At 44.4% G+C, this 27,735-nt stretch overlaps 1 protein-coding gene across 2 annotated transcripts in view; it reads right to left on the reverse strand.

Moving 5' to 3' along the window:
* NOL10 (nucleolar protein 10) overlaps window positions 1-27,735 on the reverse strand; it is a 90,259-nt gene that overhangs the window by 31,621 nt on the left and 30,903 nt on the right. For both annotated transcript variants that reach the window (XM_066236670.1, XM_066236671.1), the window contains 5 exons: window positions 25,872-25,957; window positions 23,234-23,312; window positions 21,740-21,889; window positions 18,481-18,547; window positions 12,611-12,663 (listed from right to left, as the gene is read on the reverse strand). In XM_066236670.1, coding sequence (XP_066092767.1) covers window positions 12,611-12,663; window positions 18,481-18,547; window positions 21,740-21,889; window positions 23,234-23,312; window positions 25,872-25,957 — 435 coding nt within the window. The remainder of the gene's footprint in view (window positions 1-12,610; window positions 12,664-18,480; window positions 18,548-21,739; window positions 21,890-23,233; window positions 23,313-25,871; window positions 25,958-27,735) is intronic.

The raw sequence follows: 27,735 nt of genomic DNA on the forward strand, positions 1-27,735 counted from the left end.
TAAAAAGTGCCACAACTATGAACTGATGCTTCTCACCTCTCTCCCTTCCTGTCTGCCTGTCCCTTCCTCACTCTTTCTCTCTAAAAAAAAATAATAAAAATTAAAAAAAAAATTAAATAAAAAATAGTAATAGTAATGGCAAAAAAATAATAAGATACTCTAAGAGGCAGGGGTTTTTATCCCCCTATAAAAATTTTAACCCACAGCCAACCAGAAATCTGTCACTCTTACTATAAGGCAGTGGTTCTCAAAGTGTGAGCCAGGGCACACTGGTGTGCTCTAGAACAATGGTCCCCAACCTTTTTTGGGCCACGGACCGGTTTAATGTCAGAAAATATTTTCATGGACCGGCCTTTAGGGTGGGATGGATAAATGTATCATGTGACCAAGACAAGCGTCAAGAGAGAGTCTTAGACGGATGTAACAGAGGGAATCTGGTCATTTTTAAAAAATAAAATATTGTTCAGACTTAAATATAAATAAAACAGAAATAATGTAAGTTATTTATTCTTTCTCTGAGGACCAGTATCAAATGGCCCAAGAACTGGTACCAGTCCACGGCCCAGGGGTTGGGGACCACTGCCCTATAAGATTTCCAGGTGCGCCCTATGGTATTCCAGAGAAATATGTGCCTGTTAGGGACCAAAAAACCAACAGGCTTTTTGGAGATTAGATTTTTGGAGGACAGAGGTGTGGGGAATTGGCTATAAACTGACAGTCTGCCCAACCACCCACCTCACTTGCCTGATTAGGCTGCAAAAGGCTGTTAAGCTGTGGTGCTGGATTGTTTACACTACCCCCCATGTTCCCCGGAAAGACTGGAGGCAAGTTTCTTCTATCCTTTGTTTGGTGTCAAGTTAAGATGATATGTATGGTGGGGGTTTTCTGCACTCAACACAATTAAGAGTAAAAAGAGAGGAATTCTTCAATGGATTGATGAGGAAATGAGAGTTTGTCTTTCAAATATATGCCCAAACATTGAAGAAATCGCTGGGACACAGCAGGCTCATGTTTCTCATAAACACAAGAATGAAAAAACTTAACACATTCACACCGGGACCTGCGAATTTACTAAATCTTACTAAGAATGTATCTATATATATAAAAAGATAACTTTTTTGTCATTTTTTTATTTTTTAACCCCTCTTTTTTATGAATTCTAAAAAGCGTAACTCAAAAGAATGTAACATAAAGATGTTTTTTAATGTCAGAATATATTTAATTTTGTCATATTTATTTTACTGAATTACTATAAGAGCATGCTTGGACTTCATATTTTTTCTTTAATATTTGACTTAATTAATATTACATATTTCTCAGAAATTTGTATATAGTGTGCCTACAATTATTTGTAGGATTTTAAATGCGCCCTGACTTCAAAAAGTTTGAGAACCACTGCTCTAAGGCCTTAAGTCTTCATGAAAAACTATTGGGGGGCAAAAGGGTTTGAAGCTTAGAATATTTTGCATTTTAAAAAGGCAAGACAGTACGCATACTGTGTGTCACATAGACTCTTCAATTGGGGTCTAGGTCAGCAGTACATAATCAAACACATTGATATTGGTGATCTGGGATGAAGAGAGACTAGAAAGAGCCTCATTACACATCAGATCTGAGTCCTAATGAAGCAGGTCAGGTTAAGTTTTGCCATCAATGAGTTACAAAAAAATTTTCAGGGTGTTTTGGATTTTAGAATTGTAGATTAAAGATGATGAAGGTCTACTATACTATAAATATCATTGACCACTATTTCTAACTGCACAGCCTGCAATCTCCAGTAGAATTAAAAGTTTTTTATTAATTTATTGTGTTTACATGGATTCAAGTGTCCCACTTCATGTAACACCCTCACCCCCAACCATGTGTCGCTCATTACACCCCCTTACCCCCAACTCCTCAATTCCCTTCCCCTCCTCTGGATTTGCTGACCTGTTATCTGTATCTCTGTGTTATGCATATATAATTTCACTATTCCCTTCACCTTCTCTGATCCCATCCCCTCACCCCCCTTCCTCCTGCTATCCCCTGCTCCCCTTGACCCCGCCTCTTGCCTCTATTCTGTTCCTCCATTCCCCAGTAGGATTTTGCCAACTAAGACCAACTCCGCAACACACAAACTCAAAGGGACATTTCCTTTCAAAGTTCCCCTCCACTATGGACTGACAAGCACCTCAGGCACCAGCATGTGTTGTTAAATTCTGGCAGCTGAGGCTTCATAATAACTGATCATCAGCCTGAGCTGAAGGCGACAGCTGAGTGAGCTGCGGGAGTGGCCAGGCGTTTGAGCAGGTAATTGCATTCGCCACATAACGCACGCCCAAGTTTATATGCATCAGTGTGAGCATTTATGAGTCATCTAAAGGTACTCTACTTGTGGTGCTTTGTTCTCTCATTCCTAAAATTCAGATTAGCAAAGAAGAAATCAAATTTCGACAGTCATTTTAAGGAGGAGAAAAACTATTCTCTACTATGATTTCAATTTTGATTTAGTGTTTGAGAAGTAGTTTAGGCACTGAAACAATGAAAAAATAAGACCAAGTGATAAAAACAGGCAAGATTGCTTATGCCAATGAGTATTAGTCCATCAAACCAATGAATCTATGCAAGGCTCTGTGAGTATAAACAAGAAAGGTCCTCAGCTTCCGTCCTCCTTCGGGTCTCAAGAAGAAAAACTACCTGAAGATGGATGGACCCAGCCTTCCTCACCAGCCACTGAGTAGGCATCTCACTCATGGTTTCCTGCAGGGCCTGGTGTGTACCTCTGCTACACATCACCACTGGATACTCACCACCATCTCACACATGCAGTCCCACACAGTGGCCTAGAGCTCACTGCCCGTGTCTGCAGCTCCAGCAACTCCAAGCAATGTCACCCTCCTCTCCTTTCAGCCCTCACCTTTCCCGGAGCTCAAACCTGACAGTGACATCTGCGTGTACATGCACGCACACACACGAGCACACACAGCTACCCAGGGTGCCAAGGGTGCTAGGCCAATTTCATCATATGAAAAAGCATTCATCTTTCTGGTCACACACCTGGTAACAAGCACTCTCCAAGATCTTGTTTTGTCACTTTCTTCCTGCCAAGTGACACAATGGTTTCAGTGTGTTATCCTGGTGACCACGTCAGTAGCTTCCTGGTGCTAGCCTACTTCCTTGCAAGCAAAGGAATTAATTAATAACTTTTCAGCATATCCTATGCCTTCCAATTCTTAATTATAAAAACTATGTAAAAACTAAGGGATGGAAACTTGGCAGCAACAAAATAATAATAATTTGCTTTTAAATTTACATATGCGTTTTCCTCAAGATTATACACCTTAACAGTGCTATTCTTGGAGGATCAAAAGACATTTCACAGCTACTGTTTATCTACAGGGTACCATGCACGGAACTAGGAAATCCTGAAGAGTATATTTTAAATTCAAGCAAAATAAGATTCACCACAGGTCTCCACAGAAAGCCGAGGAAAGCACTGATCCAGAAGAGTAAAATGAGAGGTAAATGAACCCAATTTGACTCACATCGAATAAAATGTGGCCAACCATTAACTGCTTAAGTTACTTTCTACTACCCTGGGTAGAATTGCTATCTTGGAGTTTTAAATATATATATCTCTCACTGGGACAATAAAAGGATTCTCACACATGACAACATATTATCCTCTTAGGACATGTGATATGTGTGCCCACAGGGCCGTGAGAAAGAAATAAAATGGACACAGTATTCATCTATTCATAGAGAGGTCTTAGGACAGATCCCAGACACTTCATGTCCAAGTTAACCATTTTCAGAAAGAGCTTTACAAGAAACACCATGCACATAATGAAATCTTTAAATTCATAATGAATGGTTTGGTGGTGGAAGTGATAAACCGTACAAGACCACCTGCTATAGCTGAACAAAAACTTAACTGTGGGCTCCCGGAAACCAAGGCAATATGAGATGTACAATGAGGTAGAAAGATAGCGTTTACTTGATAAAGGGAAGTATACTGGTACACTCAAAAAAGGAATTCTCTTGGAATTAAACTCAATAAGCATATCATTTATCTTTCTTTAAGAGACTGTCTTTACAAGATCTTTCTTTATAAGAGCTTTACAAAAGAAATTTCACATCACTGTTAAACATCAAAGACACCACTAAACTGTAATTTATGAAGGCCCAAGTAATGTGGTCCAGGCAGGCAGCTTGATGACCTAACTTGGCTCTGGCATAGTTTAGAGCTGCTTAGTCCAGTACAGTAGGAATTAGACACATATGGCTATTAATTAAAATTTAAATCAATTTAAAAAAATAAAATTTAAAATGTGCCTTAGGCACATTTCAAGTGCTCAACAGGCCCACAGGGCTAGTGGCTACCACACTGGACAAAGCAGATAGAATGTCTAGAACGTCATCATTGCAGAAAGTGCTACTGAACAGCACTGGCCTACAGAAATCAAAGAAATGGATAAGAAATATCCATTAAGAAGACAGTACGTAAAAAAAACTATGACATGACTACATAATAAATACTACACAACTGTACACCTATTGGAATGCCTGACTCCAAACACTGGCCACACCCAAGCTGACCGTGACACGGAGCAGCTCTCCTTCTCTGCCAGATGCCACGCGGCACAGTGCCGGGGAGACAGTCCAGCACTTCGCACAAAACTAAACATGTTCTTCTCATATGATCAGCACCTGTGCTCCCTGCTACGCACCCAGAGGAGCTGAAAACATACGGCTATACTAAAACCTGCACGAGAATGTTTAACCACCAAAACTCGAAGCAACAAGATGTCCTTCCACTGGAGAATGAATAAACTGTGGTCAATAACTGACTCAAACTGAATAGCTAGCATCTGAACAGAAAGCTGTCACTTACTTTCAAGAAGATGGGCATGCCAGATGTGTAACTGTTTAAACAAAAACAAGTATCATCTGATACACTGATAAAATATGTCATGGGCATCAAATATTTTTATATGGAAATTACATTTATTTTTACCTACGCACAACTAAAGTAACTTCTGAAAATGTGACAGGATGCTCAGAAAATTACTTCCTGAGTGTCACAGATTAATGCTTTCTGTGTGTCTGCTATTCTTGTGATCCAATGAACTGTCACAGGAAATGGAGAGGATTTCCTTTGTGGAGAAAAATGTCACAGATACTGTTACAGACTGAAAGTGTTTGGATGGAAATAGGAAGCCCACGCTTCCCCTTTGTAAAGACACAAACAACTTGTTTGTAGGAAAACAGAATACTTTATTAGCCACCTGACTTTTGCCTTACTTCCCATTTGATAGTTATGAATATATAACAGAAAAATTTCAACTAGAATACCAAGACTGTAAAGCAATTTCATACATAAGATAACATTCAAATGACAGTTTTGCTGTGAATTTGGGTTAGAAAGGAAACTCCCTAAAAAGAAATGCCTCATCCTTTTGTATCTGTTTTGCATCAACATTAGAAAAAGGTGATGGAAATACATGGAGTTTGGAATCTTAACTTTTTTTGGCTATTATCTTTTATTGTATTTACTGGGGTGACAATGGTTGATAAAATCATAAAGGTGTCAGGTGTACAGTTCTATAAACACGTCATCTGTATACTGTATTATGTTCACCACCCCGGGTCAAAACTCCTTCCATCACCATTTGTCCCCGTCTCTCTTGTAATCACCACACTGTTGTCTATGTCTGTTATGTCTGTGAGTTTTTCTCTTTGCTTAATCCTTTTACCTTCTTCACCAAGCCTCCAATCCCTTCCCCTCTGACAGCTGTCAGCCTGTTCTGTATTTATGAGTCTGTTTCTATTTTGTTAGTTTACTTTGTTCCTTGGATTCCACATATAAGTGAAATCATGTGGTACTTGTCTTTCTCTGACTGGCTTATTTCACTTAACATAATGCTCTCCAGGTCCTCCATGCTGTTGCAAAAGGTAAAATGTCCTTCTTTTGCAATGGCCGCATAGTATTCCATTGTGTAAATGTACCACATCTTTTACCTGCTAGGTTCTGTCTATAAGTGACTCACATTTTCTTTCCAATAAACGTAGGTATTCCACCACCTTTGATAAGATGTTTTATCCTTTCAGATCTTTAGTACAGGCTTGGCTTGATCTTTAAGATGTTTTTCTTAGAGAACAAAATTAAGCATATGTCCTATTTGCATTACTGTGAATCAAAACATCTAAAAAACATGCATCTTTGAACTCAAAGCTGAACTCAATTTAAAATGAGTTGTGTGTTTCATTCAAATATGCCTTTTTCTTCCCTTCAGAAGTTTTGAAAGGTCAGTCTTTTCCTCCCTCCCATTTTCTGACAGGTCTTCCCATGTACTCAATAGTGAGTTTTTTTCTTTAGTCCAATGCCCCAACATTTAACCTCCCATTAGGTGCCTTCCTCTCACGACCTTCCTCTTTTCTCCCCCTAAGCCCACGTCTTCTCAGCTGGTGCCGGACAACGCGAGTCCTGCCCTCCCTCCTGAACTCTCCGACCCACATCATTGGAACTTCTTAGTGAACATTCCCCACGTTAGGAGCCCCACGGTCACCCCGCATCTCACTGCCGTGCCTGACCCCACTCACAGGTAGAGTCACCGCCAACTTTCTGCTTAGTCTTGACTCCCTGACTGACTAGAACTCCCAGATCTTTATTCTACAGACACTGCTGCTCAGCTCTACTGGGCCTATTCTGAACTTGCTAACTGTATTTTTTAAATCTTTTCCCTTCTCTTATTCTCCATTTCATTTACTGTTCCTAAAGTTTAATTCCACTGGTTTAACCTCTTCTATAACGACCAGGTTCTGACGTCAAGCAGGTAAGAATTCACCCCTCGGGGTGTCCTTCAGCCCTTCTGAGAGTGCGCAGCTCCCTCAAGTGTTGGGACAGGGCCAGATATAGTACGTCACTTGTACCTCGTGGCCTTGTCATAACAAAAAAAACACCCATATCTTAAATGATCAAAATCACACTCAGTGTGGTAACAATGTGAGAGGGACTGGGGCTAAACATGTTTTGAAGAAAACAACATATTCCAGCAGCATTTTTTTCAAATGGTGTCCCTCATCTCCTGTCAGCAGAAAGGGGACTGGACCCGGCCCTGTGTGGGTCCAGTGCAGGATGCTGTGCAGGAGAGAGATTTCACAGCACGTGTCCAGGTGACTTTGAGAGCATGACAGCGGGGGACAGTGAAACAAGGAAGGGCTAAGGACAGAAGAATCAACAGGCGGGCTGCTTTGGCTCTCTGGAAACCTCACAAAAAGGAAATGAGACCACACTGGGGAGTCAGGGAAAAGGGGGCCTTAGACACAGGTTCAGGGGTTTGCCCGGGACAAGCCCCTGCTGCCCACTGCTCCCCTGGTTGCAGTGTCGTGGAGTCCCTTGGAGTCTGGGAGATGCACGTCTGTGGGGGAACAAGGGAGAGGAGGAGTGGGTGCGCTCCCGTGATAGCCAGTACTGGGTCCTTTGTTTTGAGGGTTTCTAGGGAGGTCCTAGAGGAGATCTCACTAGAATAGTCATCAGCTTTCCAGGTATGCGCTTTTAGGGTCATGGTTTCCGCTGACTGGTCAGTGCCAGGGCAGGGGGGCATTAGTCACTGTAACTGGCCCTGGAGCTGACATACAACTAAGACCTAGGTGTGATCTCTAGTGAGGGGACCTGTGTCAGGCTAAAGATTGCTTGGCCAGTTTGTTCAGCTCTGTCTCCGTTTCCCCATTCCACCTGCCAGGAATTCTCCTAGCTTCTCACCATCCTACCTCACAACCACATAACACAAAAAATAATAAATGATTGCTCTCTCAGTTCTCCCAAGAAGGACACATAAATAAACCTTCTAAATGCAAAGCAGACAAGGTAACAGTTCACATGTAGATGATGCTTCAGGAAATTAGGGTTGAATTTCTTAATTGAGGAAGGCTTTTCCTCAAGTTGAGTCCGGGACACACACCCACCAAGTGGAATGGGTGGCTGGGTGACTACCTGCCTGACACCGCCCCCCCAAACCCTCCCCAACACCCCGAAGGACTGAAAAGCCATTACAGTACTACTAAATGCAAAGCAAGTACAGTGTAACAAAGATAAATAGTATACTTCCACATAGCAAGAATGTCTCTGAATAGGAAGCCTATGGTTAGTTTCTTCATCTCTTTTTCTGATATTTAAACATTTTTAAAAAACTATATACTCTTTTTATTCACATACAAAATTCACTTTTCAATGCTCTCCAAGAATCATAACATGGAGAATATTAATTCAGTGGAAAAAAAAGCAAGCTATGAAACCATATAAATGTGTTTCTGATTAAAATGATGGGAAAACAGAGCAAAATATAAGCTCTTTCTACTGTGCAATGCAGAATGAAATGTCTTCCAACCCAGCTCTGTACTAACGTGTCATCGGATCTTGAACAAAGAATTGATTCTTCAGCTATAAATTAAGGGGTGGCACCAGATGACCTCAAATTTCCCTTCCTACTCTAATATTCTTTTTTGAATGTCCCGTTCCCTATGGCACGCTGAAAAGTCGTTTCGTGTGAAAATACTTCGGCAGCTACCGATTCGGTCTGTGCCCCATCTTGCATCTTGCACATCCTTTCTGTGCGGGCAGATTCCCCAGGGAACAGTGTTCTCTGTATCGACGCTACCTCCCCAAAGCAAGAGAATATGTTGCTACCAGCACTATAAATAGGAATTTCTAACAAAATTACTGTCACTATGTCTAACAGCTCTCTGCTTAAACGAGAATCTTAGGTGAAAATGTGATGATCACTTTCAGGGTTCTACACGGACACTAATATACTCAGGGCTATTTCAACATATACCAGTGAGCCAAAGAGCTCTCGTATCTGGGGAATTCTCCGAATATCAAATCAGTAGACATAAGTGAGCCTTCAGTAATGGCCTTAAATTGAAATGTACCAACTGGACCAATCATGGTCCAGACTGAAACCCTAATCCTAGACAGGGACATACACAGCACTTCAGCAACAACACCTTAAAAGCACAGGTATACAGAGGAAGAAAAACAAAGGGACTGAGGTATTGTTTTTATAATAGATAAGTTCATCTTATCCTAGATGCAAAGCCAACTTTTGAACGAATTTCAAAAATGATCCAACAGGAGTTACATGTCCATACTTTCACATTCTCCTTTTTATTTTCCAGAGTCATCATGAAATTTTTCAGACAAGGCCCGACTTCAAGAAATCTGTCAGCATTTCCAAACACAACAATTGCACCACACCGAGGCTCTCTGATCTGGCTGATTAGAATGGACTGTCAGAGCAAAGGAACTGATCCTTATCTGAGGGCATAACAATTACATTCTGGCACGCGTGCTATCGGGCGTGCAAGCAAGCAACTGTCCGGGGCCAAGTGGTTTCGGCGCTGGCTGATGCCCCATGGGCGCGTTTCCCGCGGAGACAGTACCAAGCACACTGGCGGCATTTTGGGTTGGGCCCCCAAGGAGACTTGGAGTTCCTCTGGAGTCCACAGGGCTGCCAACAGTGTTGATTATAAAGAACCAACCTAAGATTAAATTACATTTCAAGGGAAAACCAAACTCGAAGAACAATTTCTGGCATTATGTCTCAAGAGCTGCAGCTGAATTAGAACCTGGAATTTAAAAAGCAAACAAATAAAATAGCAGATTCTAGTCTTTGAGGAGGAAAACCAAGAAAATTGCTGAGAAAATGGGAAAAGGACTGGAGGAAACCCAGTCAGTTACGGGGATACCTGAGTGGCAGAGAGTGTGTAAATCAAGAATTGCATTTAATCTAGGAAGAGTTCAAGCGTTCAAGAAAGATGGTATCGGACAGAAAGGCAAAAATTTACAGGCTAAAAGAAAACTAGCTTCTCTTCAGTTTTAGTCCAGCCCCAAAGGCAGAAAGTGTTTTCATACTTGATTTATAAGACGTTAACACAAATCACAGCCCAAAACTCCTATCCTTGGCATGAACCACATGTTAAACTTCTCTCGTTCTATAGCAGCGGTTCTCAACCTTGTGGGTCGCAACCCCGGCGGGGGTCAAAACTACATATTTATTTATTTTTTATTTTTTTATTTTTTACAGAGACAGAGAGTGAGTCAGAGAGAGGGATAGACAGGGACAGACAGACAGGAACGGAGAGATATGAGAAGCATCAATCATTAGTTTTTCGTTGCGCATTGCAACACCTTAGTTGTTCATTGATTGCTTTCTCATATGTGCCTTGACCGTGGGCCTTCAGCAGACCGAGTAACCCCTTGCTGGAGCCAGCGACCTTGGGTTCAAGTCGGTGGGCTTTTTGCTCAAACCAGATGAGCCCACGTTCAAGCTAGCAACTTCGGGGTCTTGAACCTGGGTCCTCTGCATCCCAGTTCGAAGCTCTATCCACTGTGCCACTGCCTGGTCAGGCATATTTATTATACAATACATTTTTAAATAAAATATGTATTTCCGATGGCTTTAGGCGACCCCTGTGTTTTGGTCGTTCGACCCCCGCCGCCAGGGTTGCGACCCACAGGTTGAAAACCACTGTTCTATAGACTTCAAATAAACCTTTGTTCCAAATATCAGCTCGGTAAATTCGATAACATCTTATGAAGAATGGCAGGCTTTCAGACCCGGGGCTCTCTCTGCTTTGAAAGAGAATTACAAAGGGCAGGTTCCAAGAAAAGACAGTAGCACTGCAAAACCCTTGCTCCACGCAGGGCGGCAGGGTGCAACGGTGGGTCAGGAAGGAACATGAGAGAACCAAGTCTGAGCACAGCACCTCGCTGAGCAAGACTAGCTCACGCTCTCACTGTCCCTGTATACACTGTCACCGGGACCTTCTCTGGAGTTTTTCACAGCTTTCTGTTAGAGCTGAGTTAGAAAGCTGAACTTAAAGTCTTATCAGACAGGCTCACACCTGTCAAGGAAGCGGTTTCTCTCTACCTGGCTAGCGTCCGGCTCCCTCCACACACATTAAGTAAGGTCCCATTACTTGCAACATAAAATCCACCCCGAAATATAGACCCAGAAAGTGGGAAGTGAATAATAGGTTTCCTACAGATGGATAACTAAAAATGTTTTAAGTAATTTTGATGCCTTAGAATATTTCTGCCAAAAAAAAAAAAAAAAAGTATTTCTATGGATACAAATCTGTATGTAAAATCTGACTGTGTACACACAACATTACAAGCAGTCCTTGGGTTACGAACAAGATAGGCTGTTGGTTTGCTCTTAAATTGAATCTGTATGTAAGTTGAACAGGTACATTTACCTATTAAATGCATCTTAGATGTATGTCTTAACATAGTGTTTATTTTTACCTTTCTGTGCATATTAATACTTACACATTTTCAAACTTACAGAACCTATCTCGTCCGTAACCAGGGGACTGCTGGGATAAGCATAGCTGGAAGACAGTCCATTGAAACATTACAATGCTTACAATACAAGGGGGAAACAGTTTTATTCTCATATTTTGTAACACTTGGCACAAACAGTAATATGCACACACTGTTTGCATCATCAGAAAGCTGTACTTGTTTCTTTCAAAGGCCATTTACAAAATGCAGAACATGCCACAGCGGGGACAGTAATCTGCACTACTCACACCCCACCTCCTCCCGGACTTGGGGTATCCTCACACACATGGTCACCGAGCAGGACGCGGGCTGTCACCTTGGGTTCCTTCCTCTTCCTCACTGCCCACATCTCACCAGTGCCAGGCCTATCTTCCGAGTTTCATAGTCCTTCCACTCTGTCCCCACACCACCTCAGCAAAGCCAGGAAGATGGCCGCCTCGCAAACGTGCTTAGGACAGCCCCACCCCTGCCCCAGGGGCTCTCCCCTGCCAGGCAGCCCTCCACGCTGTACCTCAGTGCGCTGTCACTTTCCCATGGCTGACCCGACCTAGTTCTGACATGGGAAAGGCCCTGCATTGAGGACACCGGCTTCTGGGCAGTTGCTGAAGATCAAGGCACCATAAGCACCTGAGATGAATGTGAACGGAGACTTCCCCCAGGACAAGCTGTGAAGGTTAGGGGCGAGCTGACTTAGTCTGCCTCTCTCCACGGTGTCCCCCGAGGGGCAGGCAGGAAGAAGGCCATAATGCGGGATGAGGGAAGGTGTCTTCTGTCACCTGTACAAGCCCCATCAAAGAACACCTCTGAAATGTGCCATTTGGCAATTCAAGAATAACAAATCTCAGAAATGACTGCCTGCCAGGTCAGACTTCTCTCAATCACCCCAGGGCCCCCAAAGCTCCAGATACTAAAGAGGGAGGTCTGGCCCAGGAAACACAGCTACCAGCATCTTTCCACAGGGCCGTCACAGCCTGCTCTTACTGCTTCTGGCTGAGATCTAAGCCATTCTCCTATGGCACAGCCAAAGTAATCTTTCCCAAATGCAAACCTGAAGAATACGGACTAATTCCTAAGTGTCTATTTTAACGTGATAGGAAGTAGTTTCCCCAAAAAGGATGAGTATTGTCTTACTGGCTCCGGGATGCAAAGTGAGCCTACAGGTGGGTCCGCTGTGCGTGACTGACACATCGCATGCAGACCCAAAGTCCTCAGTGTGTCCTGTTCAAACTAAAGTGTCCCTGCTGCCCTAGTTTTATCTTAACCCCTACTGGTGTTACTTACTGGAATGTAATAGATGCCCATCTTGGGGGTTTCATTGGCGGTGAGAAGCATTCCTGAAAATAAACACAAGGAGAAGGTAAACACGTGGAGAAAAGAGGAAAGTACCCTTTTCTATTGGTTTTACATTCCGAAGCGCTTGCAGTGCTCAGGATGCAGTGTCTGGCCACCAGGTACCCGAGGCAGGCAGGCAGTGGGCTCGTCCTGGTCCCCCGAGACAGGCTCCTGACCCTCAGAGATCGCCTGCACTAGCTAAGTAAGCGAGCACTCCCTACCACACAGAGAGTATGGACTTTCAATGAGTTATTTATTACAGATAAAAATGAGAGTTAAGAAGAAAGGCTTCTTTTTATCAGGAATCAAGGTAAAGCATTTCCCACAAAATGTCACAGCAAAAGTAGTTCCTAAATGTCAGTTCACAGCTGATTCGAAAACAAAACGACATACGGGAGTGCGGTGTGTAGCTACACCTGAGAAGACCAACACAGAATCTAACAGCACTGATTATATCAAAATAACTAACTCAAGGGAATTTTAACACAGTATCTGACAGAATAGCTAATAATTTAGTCTCAGGCAGCATTGTAAGAAAGCAAAATTGAAGGGACAACTTTCTAGCAACAAGAAAAGTTTCCCTATAGCCCTAGTAGCAACAGTGACCTCCAAATCCTTACTCTCAGGTACAGGACCCGAGTGCGTGGGCATCTCGTTTGCTCTCTGTGCCATGCACACTGCGGCCGACTCCGCCCCGGTCTTGGGGAGTGGCTGTGACCTCCCGGCCCCTTCCAGCATGGAGCACTTACAAAAAACTGCAGTTAGCAACTAACGACTAGGTGCAGTCACGCACACCATCTCAGTAGACACACACCTCTCTGAAGTGACCACAACCCTCACCCCTCTGTAGATGAAGAAACAAAATCAAAATGGATATCCTGTCATGAGCTAGAGAATTTCAGAGCTGAAATGCAAACCCAACAGCTCCGATTTTTAAATGCTTTCACAAGTTATACTCATTTATAAAATTTATTCTTCTATTCCAGTAGAGGAATCCACAAAGATTATCAGACCATGTAATCATATGATAAGGACAACGATTTGATTCTATGTTTTAGGAAATATTTTTTGCTACTCTTTTGTTAATGCAAAAGCTTGTACAAAGTGGTATTTACACTGTCACAGAAATGAAATGCTGAGATACACAAGGCCATCAAATCATCAGAGAGTGGCCATCCTAGCAGATCACATCTCAGACAAGACCCCCAAGCAGAGCTGGCCGACCTGGGACCTCTCTCACCGAACTACAGATATGCACAATGAAAACATCTAAAAGCACAGTGAAATAGAGAAAGAACTTGTGTCTCAATTAAAGCAAATCAAAACTCGGAGACATTTTCATAGAGTGTAGCTCCTATAAGATTTCTCACCCTGGTGCCTTACCAGGCCCTGGAAACAAATGTGGCCGAGGTCGTGATGGGAGCCCACCCGCAATGATGAGCTGCCCATCCTCACTGCGGTATGGCCAGGGGCCTCCCAGACCCAGAGACATGATTAAAGACGACGTTCTGGGGACTGAAGAGCCATGTCACAACCCAAGAGAAGGATCTTCCCGAAGATAACCTGTCCTCCTGGCCTCACTGGCTCAACACTGAGCACTGAGTGCTCAACAGTGAACGTTCCACAAGGAAACAACCTCATCTCCCCAGTGAACCACAAAAGAGACTCCTGTCTGATTATACAAGAGAATTCAGACTGGACACAGCAGAGCTGCTTCACAACATTCCACAATGGAGCAGGGTCTCACTTGGCCACCTGTGGACTGTGATACAAGCTGAACTCTGGCCAAACTAAAGGGGAAAGGTCAGGACTGAAAGCAACCGTGAGTGAGAAAGACAAACAACTGCACTGAGCCTGAGGCGTCTTGGAAGTTCCTGACAAGACAGAAGCAGAAAAATTGAACAGAAAGAAAGAGGGGCCCTGGCTGGTTGGCTCAGAGGTAGAGTGTTGGCCCAGTGTATGGAAGTTCCGCATTCAATTCCCGGCCATCTGCTTCTCCACCCCTCCCCCTCTCCTTCCTCTCTGTCTCTCTCTCCCCCTCCTGCAGCCAAGGCTCCAATGGAGCAAAGTTGGCCAGGCACCTAGGATGGCTCCATGGCCTCTGCCTCAGGTGCTAGAATGGCTCTGGTTGCAATGGAGCAACACCCCAGATGGGCAGAGCATCGCCCCCTAGTGGGCATGATGGGTGGATCCCGGTCGGGCGCATGTGGAGTCTGTCTGCCTCCCAGCTTCTCACTTCAGAAAAATACAAAAAAAAAAAAAAAAAAAAAGAAAGAAAGAGGTAGTTCACCAGAATCTAAGGTGACTGATGGAGAGAGGAGCAGAGTGTGAAGCACTAGGCCCGGTCCTCACATCCGTGGGTAAGGGAGCAGCCTCGGAAAGCAGGCTCATTTGCTGCAGTCACCACAGCGTTCGTAAGTCGAGGACCTGATATTCTACCGACGCCAAACCTCACGTAACACAGTACTCTCGTACTCTATTAAGTAAGATAAAATGAAAGGACTTCTTGTATGATCAAATAACAAATCATTAAAAAGCACAAGTATAAACTCCGTATAGCAACATGAAAAATGTTTTACTATAATAGCAAACTAAAAATCAAAAGACAATTATACATCTAGTGCAAGGATAATTTAAAAGATAAACACAGTGAATACAAGAATTTCTCTAGGTGTGAGAATGGTGGCTGGCCAGTCTGCCTAATCATAAAGCCTGAACTAGGTCTCTGAGTTGGAATCTTTTTCCTCTCCCATTGGTTTCGGAACCAGGGATGTGACTGCACAGGGCTGGGCAGGGCTCTGCACGATGTCAGCTCCGCAGGCACAGAATGAAGCTGATGTGCTCCCTCATCCAAGGGCAGCTGCCTCTGGGGCGCCCTGACCTACAGTCGCTGGAAGGCGGAATGAGCAACTGGAGTGGGCGCTGGAGAGGAGCCAGGAGGGCGGGGCCGTTTCCCAGCAGAAGCGCTGAGCAGTCTTCGCATTAGAAAGCCATTATGAAACAGTAATCGTGACTTGCTTTAATTACTCCAAAATGAGTAAGAGAAGAGAAAAAAGGGAGAGGAGTCTAGCTTTCCCAAGGGTGACTAAGCTCATGAGGAGAAGCAGAGTTAAGGGGAGAAGGTGGAGTGACATGAGGGAAGGGGCGAAGCATGGAGTCAGCCAGGCTTGGGCCCAAACCCCAGGGCGCAGCTGCAGTGCCTGTCCTGTGCTCGCTCGGGCAGGAGAGAAATCACCAGGCTCGTGTTGGGGTTGAGTGACCTCTTCCCAGTTATTTGAGTGGAAAGTCATGGCGTCTGTCCAAAATATCACTCTTAGAGCTTTCCCCTTTCAGCAGAGTGCACTCTGTTCTCAGTGACGAGACCCGGTGGTCCCCACGGCAGAGCACGCACTCTCCCTTTGCTGGCACTGAGCAGGCTCAATGGGCTGGGAGCTGACCAGGCACCCCACAGCGCCGGGCACTACTAGAGGCCAGAACAGTCAGCCCACAGTGCACCAACCCGCTGGACTCAACTTCTACTTTAGAAAAAAGTATGGGAGCTAGAGGAACAGGTTAAACATTTCAGACCATGAAAGATAATCACACAAATCCAGGACGAGGAACATTCTACGAGACTATTGACCTGACCTTGGAGAAGCTAGTGCCGTGGAGAAAAAAACAAAAGAGGGGACCAGTCTGAACTGAAAGACACTGAAGACACAGAACTGAATGCAACTCAGAGCTTCATTATATCCTAGTGTTAAAAATGGGTGAAAGCAGACATATGGCGGACCATGAGGGAAATCTGAAAGCGGACAGGATGTGAGACAGATCAGGGAGTGACGTGCTAGCTGGGCAGTGCCACTCTGACCACTGGCAGAGCAGAGCAACCTGCTCTGAAGAGATCTGCGCTGCTCCCAGGGGAGGTGAGGGCACTGTGCCCACAGCTAGCCAGCATGCCCACAGCTGGTTTTTAATACTGTGCACCCTGTCCACATCCTAAACCATTACAGATCTCTAAGTCTAGACTACCACTGTCCGATGGAAATATCCCATGAACCACACAAGTGATTTAAAATATTCTATCCTGACCGGTGGTGATGCAGTGGACTGAGTGCTGGCTTGGGGCACGGAGGGCCCCGGTGCGAAATACCAAGGTCACTGGCTAGTGTGCAGGCTCACCAGCTTGAGCATGAGGTTGTCACTTTGAGGTTGGAGCTGCCAGTTTGAGTCAGGATCATCAGTATGATCTCCAGGTCGCTGGCTTGAGCAAGGGGGTCACTGGCTTGGCTGGAGCCCTCCAGTCAGGGCACACTGGGATACAATCAATAAACAACTAAGGTGAAGCAACTACAAGTTGTTGCTTCTCACCTTTATCCCCCTACCAAATCAACCAATGAATATATAAATAAATGGGACAAATTGATGTTTCTCTCTCTCTAAAATAAAAGTTAAATAAGTCAATAAATAAATCATCTATATCTGCAGACCTGCTCATCTCGAGACCACAGCTCCTGATGTGACCTGGAGATGAACCCCAACGCGAGGCTGTGGGTCAGGACAGAGCATCCCAGTCACACCAGAGGCACGTTAAATATACACGTTTCTGGGCTTTCCCCCTGGACACTCAAAGTTGCTACGCCAGGGTTGGGGCCGAGCAATCTGTACTTTTTCAACAGCTCCCCAGGTAATACTGATGGGTGGCCAGGTTTGAGCCCCTCTGTCAGACACTGTCACTGTCCCATTCCCTCCTAATAGTCAAATGTCCAAAAAACAATCATCTTTCTTTCCCAAATTAGCTCTTTCTGTGCTCTCAATCTCAGCTCAGAATATCACTTCCTACTCAAATTAGTTCAAAACAGATCAACCTTCACAGGATGGACAGAACAGTCTTCTGAAAGCAGTCCAATCAGGTCCAGATTACAGAGCCCAAACCACTCAGCATGTCATTCCTGGACCTCCACTGCATCTACCACCTGCCTTCCAACTTGATTCCTCCCAGGGCCACCCCCCCAACAAGGCGCCTCCCCTTCCCCAGAGGAACCCCACATATCATGTCACATTGCATGGTATCATGTTCTACCCTACCCTAGCCTACCCTGCTCTCCCCGAGACTCTGCTCTTCTTACACTGCTCCCTCACAAGGATCACCAGTCTCCACCTCCACCAACCCAATCTCACTCATCTTTCCACACTAAATGCAAAAAAAATCTCTCCAGTCTCCCCTACCTCCTCTGGCTGGAGAGCCCTCTCTAACACATTAGAGTGCTGTCTGAACTCACACAACAGAACTTTCCCTCTTTGCCTGTGACATGCCATCAAAATGATCTGTGTGTATCTGTCCTCAGAGTACAGCACTGCTTGAGAGTGGGAACTGCTCTCATTTCCTCATACCCCAAATTCTTCACAGCTTCACCCTGAAGGTATTGTTGAATCCTGAAATCTGCCTTGTCATTTGCATACAACATAGGAAACCCCTGGCTTCCCAGCCCTGCGTGCTACGCAGCAATCCGGCCCTCTCCCAACCCCACACCCGGGTTCCCACGCACGGATACTCATCACATAAAAGGACTGCAGAGCTCACTGAAACCACGGCTCACCTGCCACCTGCCCACAGCTCTCGGTCTCTGCTAGCACTGGGCTGGCTGAGGACTGAGTCACCCACAGGGCCGCTCTCTGACCCACCCACACCACCTCCTGCTCGTGATTCTGCGAGGGACTACGACATCCGAGCACTGCCCTGATGAAGCCAGTCCCTGTCCTGAGGAATATGAGCTGAGAGCCCGATAAAGCATGGCTGAGATTTGTCCATCGCAACGACCCGTGACAGCACTGTATACCTGAGTTGGGGTAGAGGCAGACATCATTAATGTCATGTTCTGGCTCCAAGGAAGTAAATATTTTTCCCTAAAAGAACAGGCAAAAAGGAATCGTTAAAATAGTTAAAGAAAGACAGCTTTTGGCCATCTCACATAAAGAAAATATACTGGAGATATGACTCAACCACACAATGCTCTGTGAAGAAATAAAATCACCTCAATGGAATCACAGAATTTAAATTTTTTAAAAATCTTAACAGAATTCATTTGATCAATTTAGCAAATGCTTTTCATTTCAGAGGCAAATAAACCGAAGCTCATGGGGGACAGGTGACTTATGCAAGAAAATAAGTAGGAAGTTTTAAAGGTAATGTCTACACCGGTGTTTTTCAACCGCCGATCAATAGACCAGTCCGCCAGAAATTTCATGCCGGTCTGCAAGAGTTAACCACTCTGATGTATATGAAATTACAGACCCAATAATCTTAGTCAGATTCACTTATGCTCAGGGTGACTTCTGCCTCAGCAGTCCCCAAAATAATTCTATTTTCATCGATCCCCCAGTGTAAAAAGGTTGAAAAACATTGGTTTAAATAACAGGAAAGGGCAAAGTTTAAAAAATATTGTACATCAACTTAAAAAAATTCTCATCATCTGGAAAACAGAGCCTAGTTAAGTTCGGTACTCAGGGAAAGCAAAGGAGAGATGGTCGGGACGAAGTGAGACACCACCAGCCATACCTACACCACAGGCTCACGGGGGTCAAGTAGACAAGTGAATATGAAGTAGCTTACAAAATGCAATCTCTAACTGCAGAAAGCGATGACCATAATATAGTAAAGCCTAAGATATTTTTATGTTTAATGTGAGGGGAAATGTGGTCTTTTTTTAAAAAAAAAACTAGGTGAGAGTAAGACAAAAAAAAGACAGAAGATAAGATGGGAATGGAAAAGGGAGGTGAGAAATAAAAACAAGGAAAGCCAGTCGAGCAAAAACACGACTTTGGGTGTTGGTCAAGAGGGCGTGTGTAGTCATAACAACAATGCCGAAACAGAACTTCCTGCAGCAACTCCAGCATGATTTCAACAGCTGATGCCCATGAGGCCTGCCAGCTCCTGGTGTGCTAACTCACTGGGAGGGCCTCCGTGGCAGAGGGGGAGGGGAAAGTGTGAGGAAGGCAGCTGTTCCACACTCTGGGAGGAACAGCAGCCAAGGTCCAAGTCAAGACAGTGAAATTCACATAGCTCCTCCTTTCTTCTCAAATTCCCACTGAAACAGGAAGGCAAGAGGGAAGAAAAAAGAATAAAAAGGAACTATAAGAGTATAGAACAAAAAAGAAAAAAATTCCACTATGCTGCAGTTTTTTGGGGAGGATACATCCAAAACTGACAACACCCATTACCTTTAATTAGGATGGAAGCCAGATCAAGGGTAACTTCTACTTGTCCAGTATTTCATGTGTTTTAAAAAATAAAATGTCTGGCCTGACCAGGTAGTGGCACAGTGGACAGATCATTGACCTGGGGTGCTGAGGACCCAGGTTCAAAACCCTGAGGTCGCTGGCTTGAGTGTGGGCCCACCAGCTTGAGCATAGGGTCACCAGCTTGAGCATGGGATCATAGATATGACTCCATGATCGCTGGCTTGAGCCCAAAAGTCACTGGTTGGAAGCCCAAGGTCGCTGGCTTGAGCAAGAGTCACTGGCTAACTGGAGCCCGCAGGTCAAGGCACATGTGAGAAAGTAATCAATGAACAACTAAGGAGCCACAACTATGAGTTGATGCTTCTCATCTCTCTCCCTTCCTGTCACTCTTTCTCAAATGAAACAAAAGAAAATATCTGCATTTGTAGTATTAAAAATACTGTTTAAAGTATATTAGTTTGGATTACCAGAAAAAGAGCGGAGAACATTCCAGGCTATGACACCACAAAACTTCCTAAGAAAGCTCTGAGAACCCTCCCAAATCAAAGCCAACAAACACAAACAGCATAGTGACTCCTGGGAGATGACCAGGGTAATTCTTCCAAGAACAGAGTCAAGCTGGAAGTCCTTCTTCTCCCTAACATACATGGAGTCACAGGAGCTGACACGCAGGGTGGGGGAGGCAGAACAAACCAGATGAAGCTGCCCTCCACAGCAGATCCAGAGGGAGGAGAGTGAGCTCAGGTCACTCTTGGGGAACTAACAAAACAGATTAAAAGCAAAAGCAATGGTCCGAGCAGCCAGGCACTCTGACCAGCAGCTGAGTTGCTCAGGGGCTGCCCGCAGCCCCTTTGCCCGGAGCCTGGAGCCGGAGCCCCAGGTGTCTGCCCGCAGCCCCTCTGCCCGGAGCCTGGAGCCCCGGGTGTCTGCCCGCAGCCCCTCTGCCCGGAGCCTGGAGCCCTGGGTGTCTGCCCGCAGCCCCTCTGCCCGGAGCCCGGAGCCCCGGGAGAGACGGGTGTCTGCCCGCAGCCCCTCTGCCCGGAGCCTTGAGCCCCGGGAGAGACAGGTGTCTGCCCGCAGCCCCTCTGCCCGGAGCCTTGAGCCCCGGGAGAGACAGGTGTCTGCCCGCAGCCCCTCTGCCCGGAGCCTGGAGCCCCGGGAGAGACGGGTGTCTGCCCGCAGCCCCTCTGCCCGGAGCCTGGAGCCCCGGGAGAGACGGGTATCTGCCCGCAGCCCCTCTGCCCGGAGCCTGGAGCCCCGGGTGTCTGCCCGCAGCCCCTCTGCCCGCAGCCCCTCTGCCTGGAGCATGGAGCCCCGGGAGAGACGGGTGTCTGCCCGCAGCCCCTCTGCCCGGAGCCTGGAGCCCCGGGAGAGACGGGTGTCTGCCCGCAGCCACTCTGCCCGCAGCCTGGAGCCCCGGGAGAGACGGGTGTCTGCCCACAGCCACTCTGCCCGGAGCCTGGAGCCCCAGGTGTCTGCCCGCAGCCCCTCTGCCCAGAGCCTGGAGCCCCGGGAGAGACAGGTGTCTACCCGCAGCCCCTCAGTCTGGAGCCTGTGAGAGATCAGTGCCTGCCCTCTGGAAACTGATGCTAAGGCTGTGGGACCTTCCACCCATCTCATCTCAAAAATGGATTTTTAAAAAAGTGACAATTTTGACTAAAAAAGAATGAATGTTCTCCCATTTAGTTCACTTCTCTCGAAACACTTAGGTTTTGAAATGAAAAGCAGGAGGCAGATTAAAACCTGCAATATAGGATTCTGGTTATTTTTTAAATGATACTTGGAGCTGAACAGAGAGAATATCAAATATTCTTAAGAATACATTGTTTTAATAGAAATTTCAACCAAAATACGTACTGAGTTCTTATTCCACATTTTGATAATTCGAGAGTCTGCAGACAAAATCAAATCTAACGAATCCTGGAAATGAACTGACTTAATGGGCAGCCCATACTGGTGGTCCTTCACAAGCAGCGGCTTATCAGATCGAAGATCATACAATAAAACCTACAAGCAAAGAAAACCAAGTTATTTCTGTTTAAACAAACTATTTTATCTTAAAAAGCAACTTTTGAAACTTACAACAGTGGCTGCCACTGGCTTCCCTGCCTTTTTACGAGTACAATGAACACCCAAACCCTCACCCAGGCACAAAGATCCCAAAGCCAGCCAGCAAAACTGCTCTAGAAGAATCACCCCTACAGTACATGGTTTTATGGATTTAACCGCGAGAGTAATTTTTAGGCATACTAACACTGAGGACTACTGAGCTATACTAACAAAGGGACAAAAAAGAAAGTACGTGAGAATTTGTGTCATTTAGGAATTCAACAAATATAAATGTGTACATACACACACACACACACACTGAGGGCCTCCTATGTACCAGGCACTGTCACAGCAAGTGACAGAAACAAGACTGACAGGCAAAAAGAAGACGGTCCTGGGAGACTCAGGACAGATGGCGGAGGCAAGGCTATCAGGAGTGCGGGGTAAGTGGGGTGTCTCTCCTGGGCTCTGTCATTAGAGGCAAGGAGCCTGGGGATGCTCGAGCTCCATCCCAGACCATGCTCTCTAGACCACGATGGCAGAGGCAATAAATGTCCTGGAAGCAGGTTCCCAGCCTGTTCTGGGGGAGAGAGACTTACAAGTGTGTGGGCTCTGCCCTATAGGAGAGAAGGAGAGGAAAGATGGGATGGAAGCCCTTCAAGTGCTTCCTCCACGCTCCCCAGACTAGCACGTGCTCGGGGCGCTAACCGACCACGCACCGCACAGATTTGGTTAATGACCTAAGTGAAAAATGCCTGCGACGAATACATTTTGAAAATACTTACTAAACACATTTCTCATCTACTCTCAGTCATCAATATGTATTTAAGGGCACTGTGACTCTCCAAGAGTGGGAATCAGGCAGCACCCTGAACTTTCTGACCATGGAATTCTGTTGAAGACACTCTGGGAAGTGGAGTTCTAAACCACAATCAAGAACAGACTCCCGGAACTCCGGCCTGAGCCTTGGACCAACCACGAAGGTCAGAGCTAAACTTTCTCAGGGCAGGAGAAGAACACAGCATTCTGGAGTACTCTCTCCACTCTGACCAAAACATACAGGCTGGGGCAAAAGTAGGTTCACGGCTGTGAGTATGCCAAACGCAGCGTCTGTTCTTGTTATTATTATTTATTAACAATTGTATTATTTTCCATACAAACAACTATAAACCTACCTTTGCCCACCCCGTATAATACCTCACTTTTTGTTCCCACAGTGAAGATGTGTGGACATTTCCCACAACACAGACATATCTCTGAAATACTAACTAAGTGCAAAGTTTTCAACATAAACATACTTACCTGCCCTGTGGACGTTCCAACTGCCATGGTCAAGGCACCATTAAATTTCAAAGCAGAGATCGTTGGTAAGCTGTTTATCCTGAAAAGCAACATATCCATGTTCCCAGTAACCAATTCATTATTAATCTTTACTGCAATTCTAATGGGGAAAATATCTCTAGCCGTCTTTTCAAAAAGCAATTGTATCCAAACTTTCTTAGTCAAAATAAAAACTAAGTGCTACATATAAATGTAATCCCCCTTTAACAATCTATAGATTATCTTCAAAATCTGTTAAGAAATCGTCTCAAAGTACCTACAAACAAACAAAAAAAGTATAAAACGAGTTAAAGAGACTCAGTATGACAATATAATCGCACTTTAATTAAGCCAGGATAAAGTATTTACAGAACCATCTCCTTTTTTGCTTAAAGAAAAACAGTTTTATCTTCAGGTACGGGTATACCCACTTTTAAAAATTAGCTACGTCAAGCTAAAACTATTAACACACTAGGGTACAAACGGGGACCCCAGAGTCTCTAAAAGTAACAAAGCGCCTGACCAGGCGGTGGCGCAGTGGATAGAGTGTCGGACTGGGTTGCCGAGGACCCAGGTTCAAGACCCCGAGGTCGTCAGCTTGAGTATGGACTCATCTGGTTTGAGCAAAGCTCAGCTTGGACCCAAGGTCGCTGGCTCAAGGAAGGGGTTACTCGGTCTGCTGAAGTCCCACGGTCAAGGCACATATGAGAAAGCAATCAATGAACAACTAAGGTGTCGCAATGCTCAACGAAAAACTAATGATTGATGCTTCTCATCTCTCCGTTCCTGTTTATCCCTCTCTCTGACTCTCTGTATCTGTAAAAAACAAACAAACAAACAAAAAAAGCATATGCCTGACCTGTGGTGGTGCAGTGGCTAAAGCGTTGAACTAGAATACTTAGGTTGCCGGTTCGAAACCCTGGGCTTGCCTGGTCAAAGCACATATGGAAGTTGATGCTTCCTGCTCCTCCCCCTGTTCTCTCTATCTCTTTCCTCTCTCTCTCTCTCTCTCTCCCCCTCCTCTCTCTCTAAAAGTGAATAAATAAAAATTAAAAAAAACTAAAAAAAAAAGAATAAAAGTAACAAAGAACGACGAATGGGACAGCCATGAATGTGGAATAAGCTTCTCTCAGCAGCCCAGAGCATCAGCACCACAAGCACTGAGACCTGTGGGGGACAGCTGGCGGATGAGGAGTCAGAGCAAATACAGTCCTAACTTCAGCGCTCACCATCCACATGTCCTCAGACCAGCCCACAGCTAGCCTACTCCTCTCTTCCTCCACCTACCGCCTCAACCCAATGCTACGGCGAGCTTCAGTTTGAAACCTTGAGGCCGCTCGGCCACCTTATTCACTATCATTTTCTCTGTCTCCTAATACAATTGTCGTTTTCTTCAGGTAGGTATAGGTAAGTTTGCCTCTCAATCTTTTACAATTTTTGTTGTTGGAAATGCAAACTGTTTCTCACTGTATCTAACTGGATATTGCTGATAACTATTAGAGCCATTTATTTTATAATCAATTCACTTAAGTCTCCTGTGAGTTCCCACAGCTGTCTAGTGGAGTCCGCTGGGCTTCTCAGACCGACAGCCATGCCATCTGAAAAGACACCAGCCTGTCCGTCCTCTCCAATACCCACACTTCTCCCTCTTACTATACTGGCTCCCCTCCCAGAACTCCACTTCTCTCAGATACAGAGGTGACAGCTCATAACATCGGTGTAGGAACAAATTAAGCTAAGCATAAAAAAAGTCACCAGAAATAGAATCAACACACAGAACTACTTTGAACATTTTGGTTCACACCCACATTTTCCTCTATGACGTGCTGCTTTGTCACAAAAATGTGATAACACCCTAGAGGCCAAGTGTATGATTTGCTTTTCCACTAAATGTTATATTCTGGAACTTCTTTACCTAGAAATAAATATAGTTTTGCAACGTAACTCAGTGTCTTACATAAGCCATTGGTCAGTATTTCCTCATCTGTAAAATAAATATATCAAAGGCTGTTGTTGCAGTAAGTTAAGACAGCATATAAAGAACTCAGAACAACAGAAAGTACTATGTTAGCTATTGTTTCTAAGCTGTATTGAATCAATATCTGCTGACAGTGAATAATCCCACGTCAAGGACCTGGCCAAGAGAGTGACAGGTCTGCGTACGCGTTGACATGCACACAGAAACATGACTACGTGTGCATTACACGAGCAGCAGTGACCGCTCTGGGGGCTGGGAGGAGACAGGGGCTTCGAATGCTCCCTAACCAAGCTTCTGGAGAACTTCACCCTCCAAGCGTGTACTGCTTTTCCAATCGTTTTAGATGCAGGAAGAGCCAAATAGGAACAAAAATATAAAGAAAACACTTGCTTCCTTACAAGTCTAATCACATCATTTTGCTTGTTAAGTGCAGTGGTGGACTCCTGGTTCTATCACTAGACCTACTTTCGAAAGTACTTTCAAAAGGAATGCCATCTGGCTTACACACTCAGTGAGCTGTCACAGAAAATGGTTTTTGTATAAAATAATCACAAAACTACAACCTCAGACAGAAGTCTAAAGTTGTTCATCTTTTAGTAATTGATTCTAATTTTGTATTGATACATCTGTGATCAGACTTACTCTGAATCGGCTGTGACGCTGCTCAGCGCACAGTCCAACAGGCCCACTCTGCCTCGCGTTCTTGGGTCCCAGCACTCCACGCGACCCTCAACAGACAGAGAAAAGTCATTTCAGAGAATGGCTACGACTAGGAAATCTTTAGATGAATACCAAAATAAAACCTTAATGATTTAAGTCAGCGATTTTCAACTGGTGTGCTGCAAGAATTTTTAAAACACACAATACCTGACTATTTAGTCAGGAATCCTGATTTCTTTCCCCTAGACTGTCAAATAAACAAATGACAGCAGCCAACACAACAACAGCTGTCCAGGGCGAATGAATCAAAATAATATCTTTTTTCCTTGTCAGATCAGCAAAAAATATATTTTTGGTGTGCTGCAGAATTTTAGTAACTAGCTTATGTGTACCATGAGATGAACGAAGTTGAAAATCACTGACTCAGATAAAGAAAATCTCATAAATCTTGCAGCAAGTAACTCCCAATGGTCATGTCTTCCATGTCTCCTCAGAACGAGTTCATAGATTTTACAGACATAAAAGAAGTCACATTTCAAAAATAAAAATATGGGCATACAGATAAAGTCCAGAGGAAATACAAAAAATGTTTAAACCATCCTGATTTTGTGACCTAAATATGACGATTTCTATCACTAAAGCCTGCAATCTAATGTACTTCAAAAAGCACTAAATGCAAGCAAGTCCTTACTGTCTGATTTTGATAACAATAATAAATATTATAGTAACTGACACAAAAGAAATAAAAAACCAACACATTATCAAAATAATGTAAAAATGACTGTTAGAAGTGTGGTCTGACCATGCATTTCGCATTTCAAGTCACAGCAATCAAGGAATCTCGGGAAACCTAGCCTTCGGGCCGGGGGTTCTGCACCCCACAACACGCGTCAAGGCTGGTCTGGCAGATGACGCCTGCTCCATATGTAGCTGCTTCTTCAAAGCATTTTCCTGATAGCTAGCCTACACTGCTCTGTAAGGACTCCATTTAAAACTATTTTGTGAAGAAAACTATTTAAGAATTTCCCCTTGGTAGTCTCAAGAAAAGTAATTACCAAGAGAAAGCTTCACTGGCCTGACTCAGGCTATTTTGTTACAGTATTAGAACACATTCGATATAGTTTTACACCTTCCCATTAAATCAGCATCATGTGTCCCATTGCAAATCCTAATCTCCTAACATAAAAATAATTTGAGTAAAGCGACTTAAATTTATCCATGTGGGATTGGCTTAATAAACTACAGCACACCCAAACGATGGACCCTGTACGCCCTTTACAACAGTTCTGGACGGTGAGTTATAAGTATCGATGTTATAAAAATATATCATCATGTTAGAAGGACAGGGAGGCAAGTAGAGAACCATGACAAACTTCATTTTTCTAAGAAAAACTTTAAAAATGTATTACTGCTTGACCTGTGGGGGCACCGTGGATAGAGCCTCGACCTGGTACGCTGAAGTCGCCAGTTTGACTCCGGGCCTGCCTGGTCAAGGCACATATGAGAAGCAACCAATGAACCACTAAAGTGAAGCAACTATGATCTTGCTCCTTCTCCCTCTCTCTCAAATAAATAAAATCTTTTAAAAAAATGTATTACTAACATATCCATATATCTGCATATACATATCAAAAAACCCCTAAGGGATAATCCTGCACATCATTAAAGAGTTACCTCTGAGGTGCACAATTTGGTAACTGAAAGGCACAGAAGACACGTTTTAAATAATGCTTCTGACATGTTTGCGCTTTTTTTTTGTAACTATGAGTATTTAACATGATTGTAATTAAAAACTCAAATTCAGAAAAATTCTTGACAAGTATGAAGGACAATGATTCAAAGGCAC

This window comes from Saccopteryx bilineata, chromosome 6 (assembly GCF_036850765.1).
Source record: "Saccopteryx bilineata isolate mSacBil1 chromosome 6, mSacBil1_pri_phased_curated, whole genome shotgun sequence".
NCBI lineage: Eukaryota > Metazoa > Chordata > Mammalia > Chiroptera > Emballonuridae > Saccopteryx > Saccopteryx bilineata.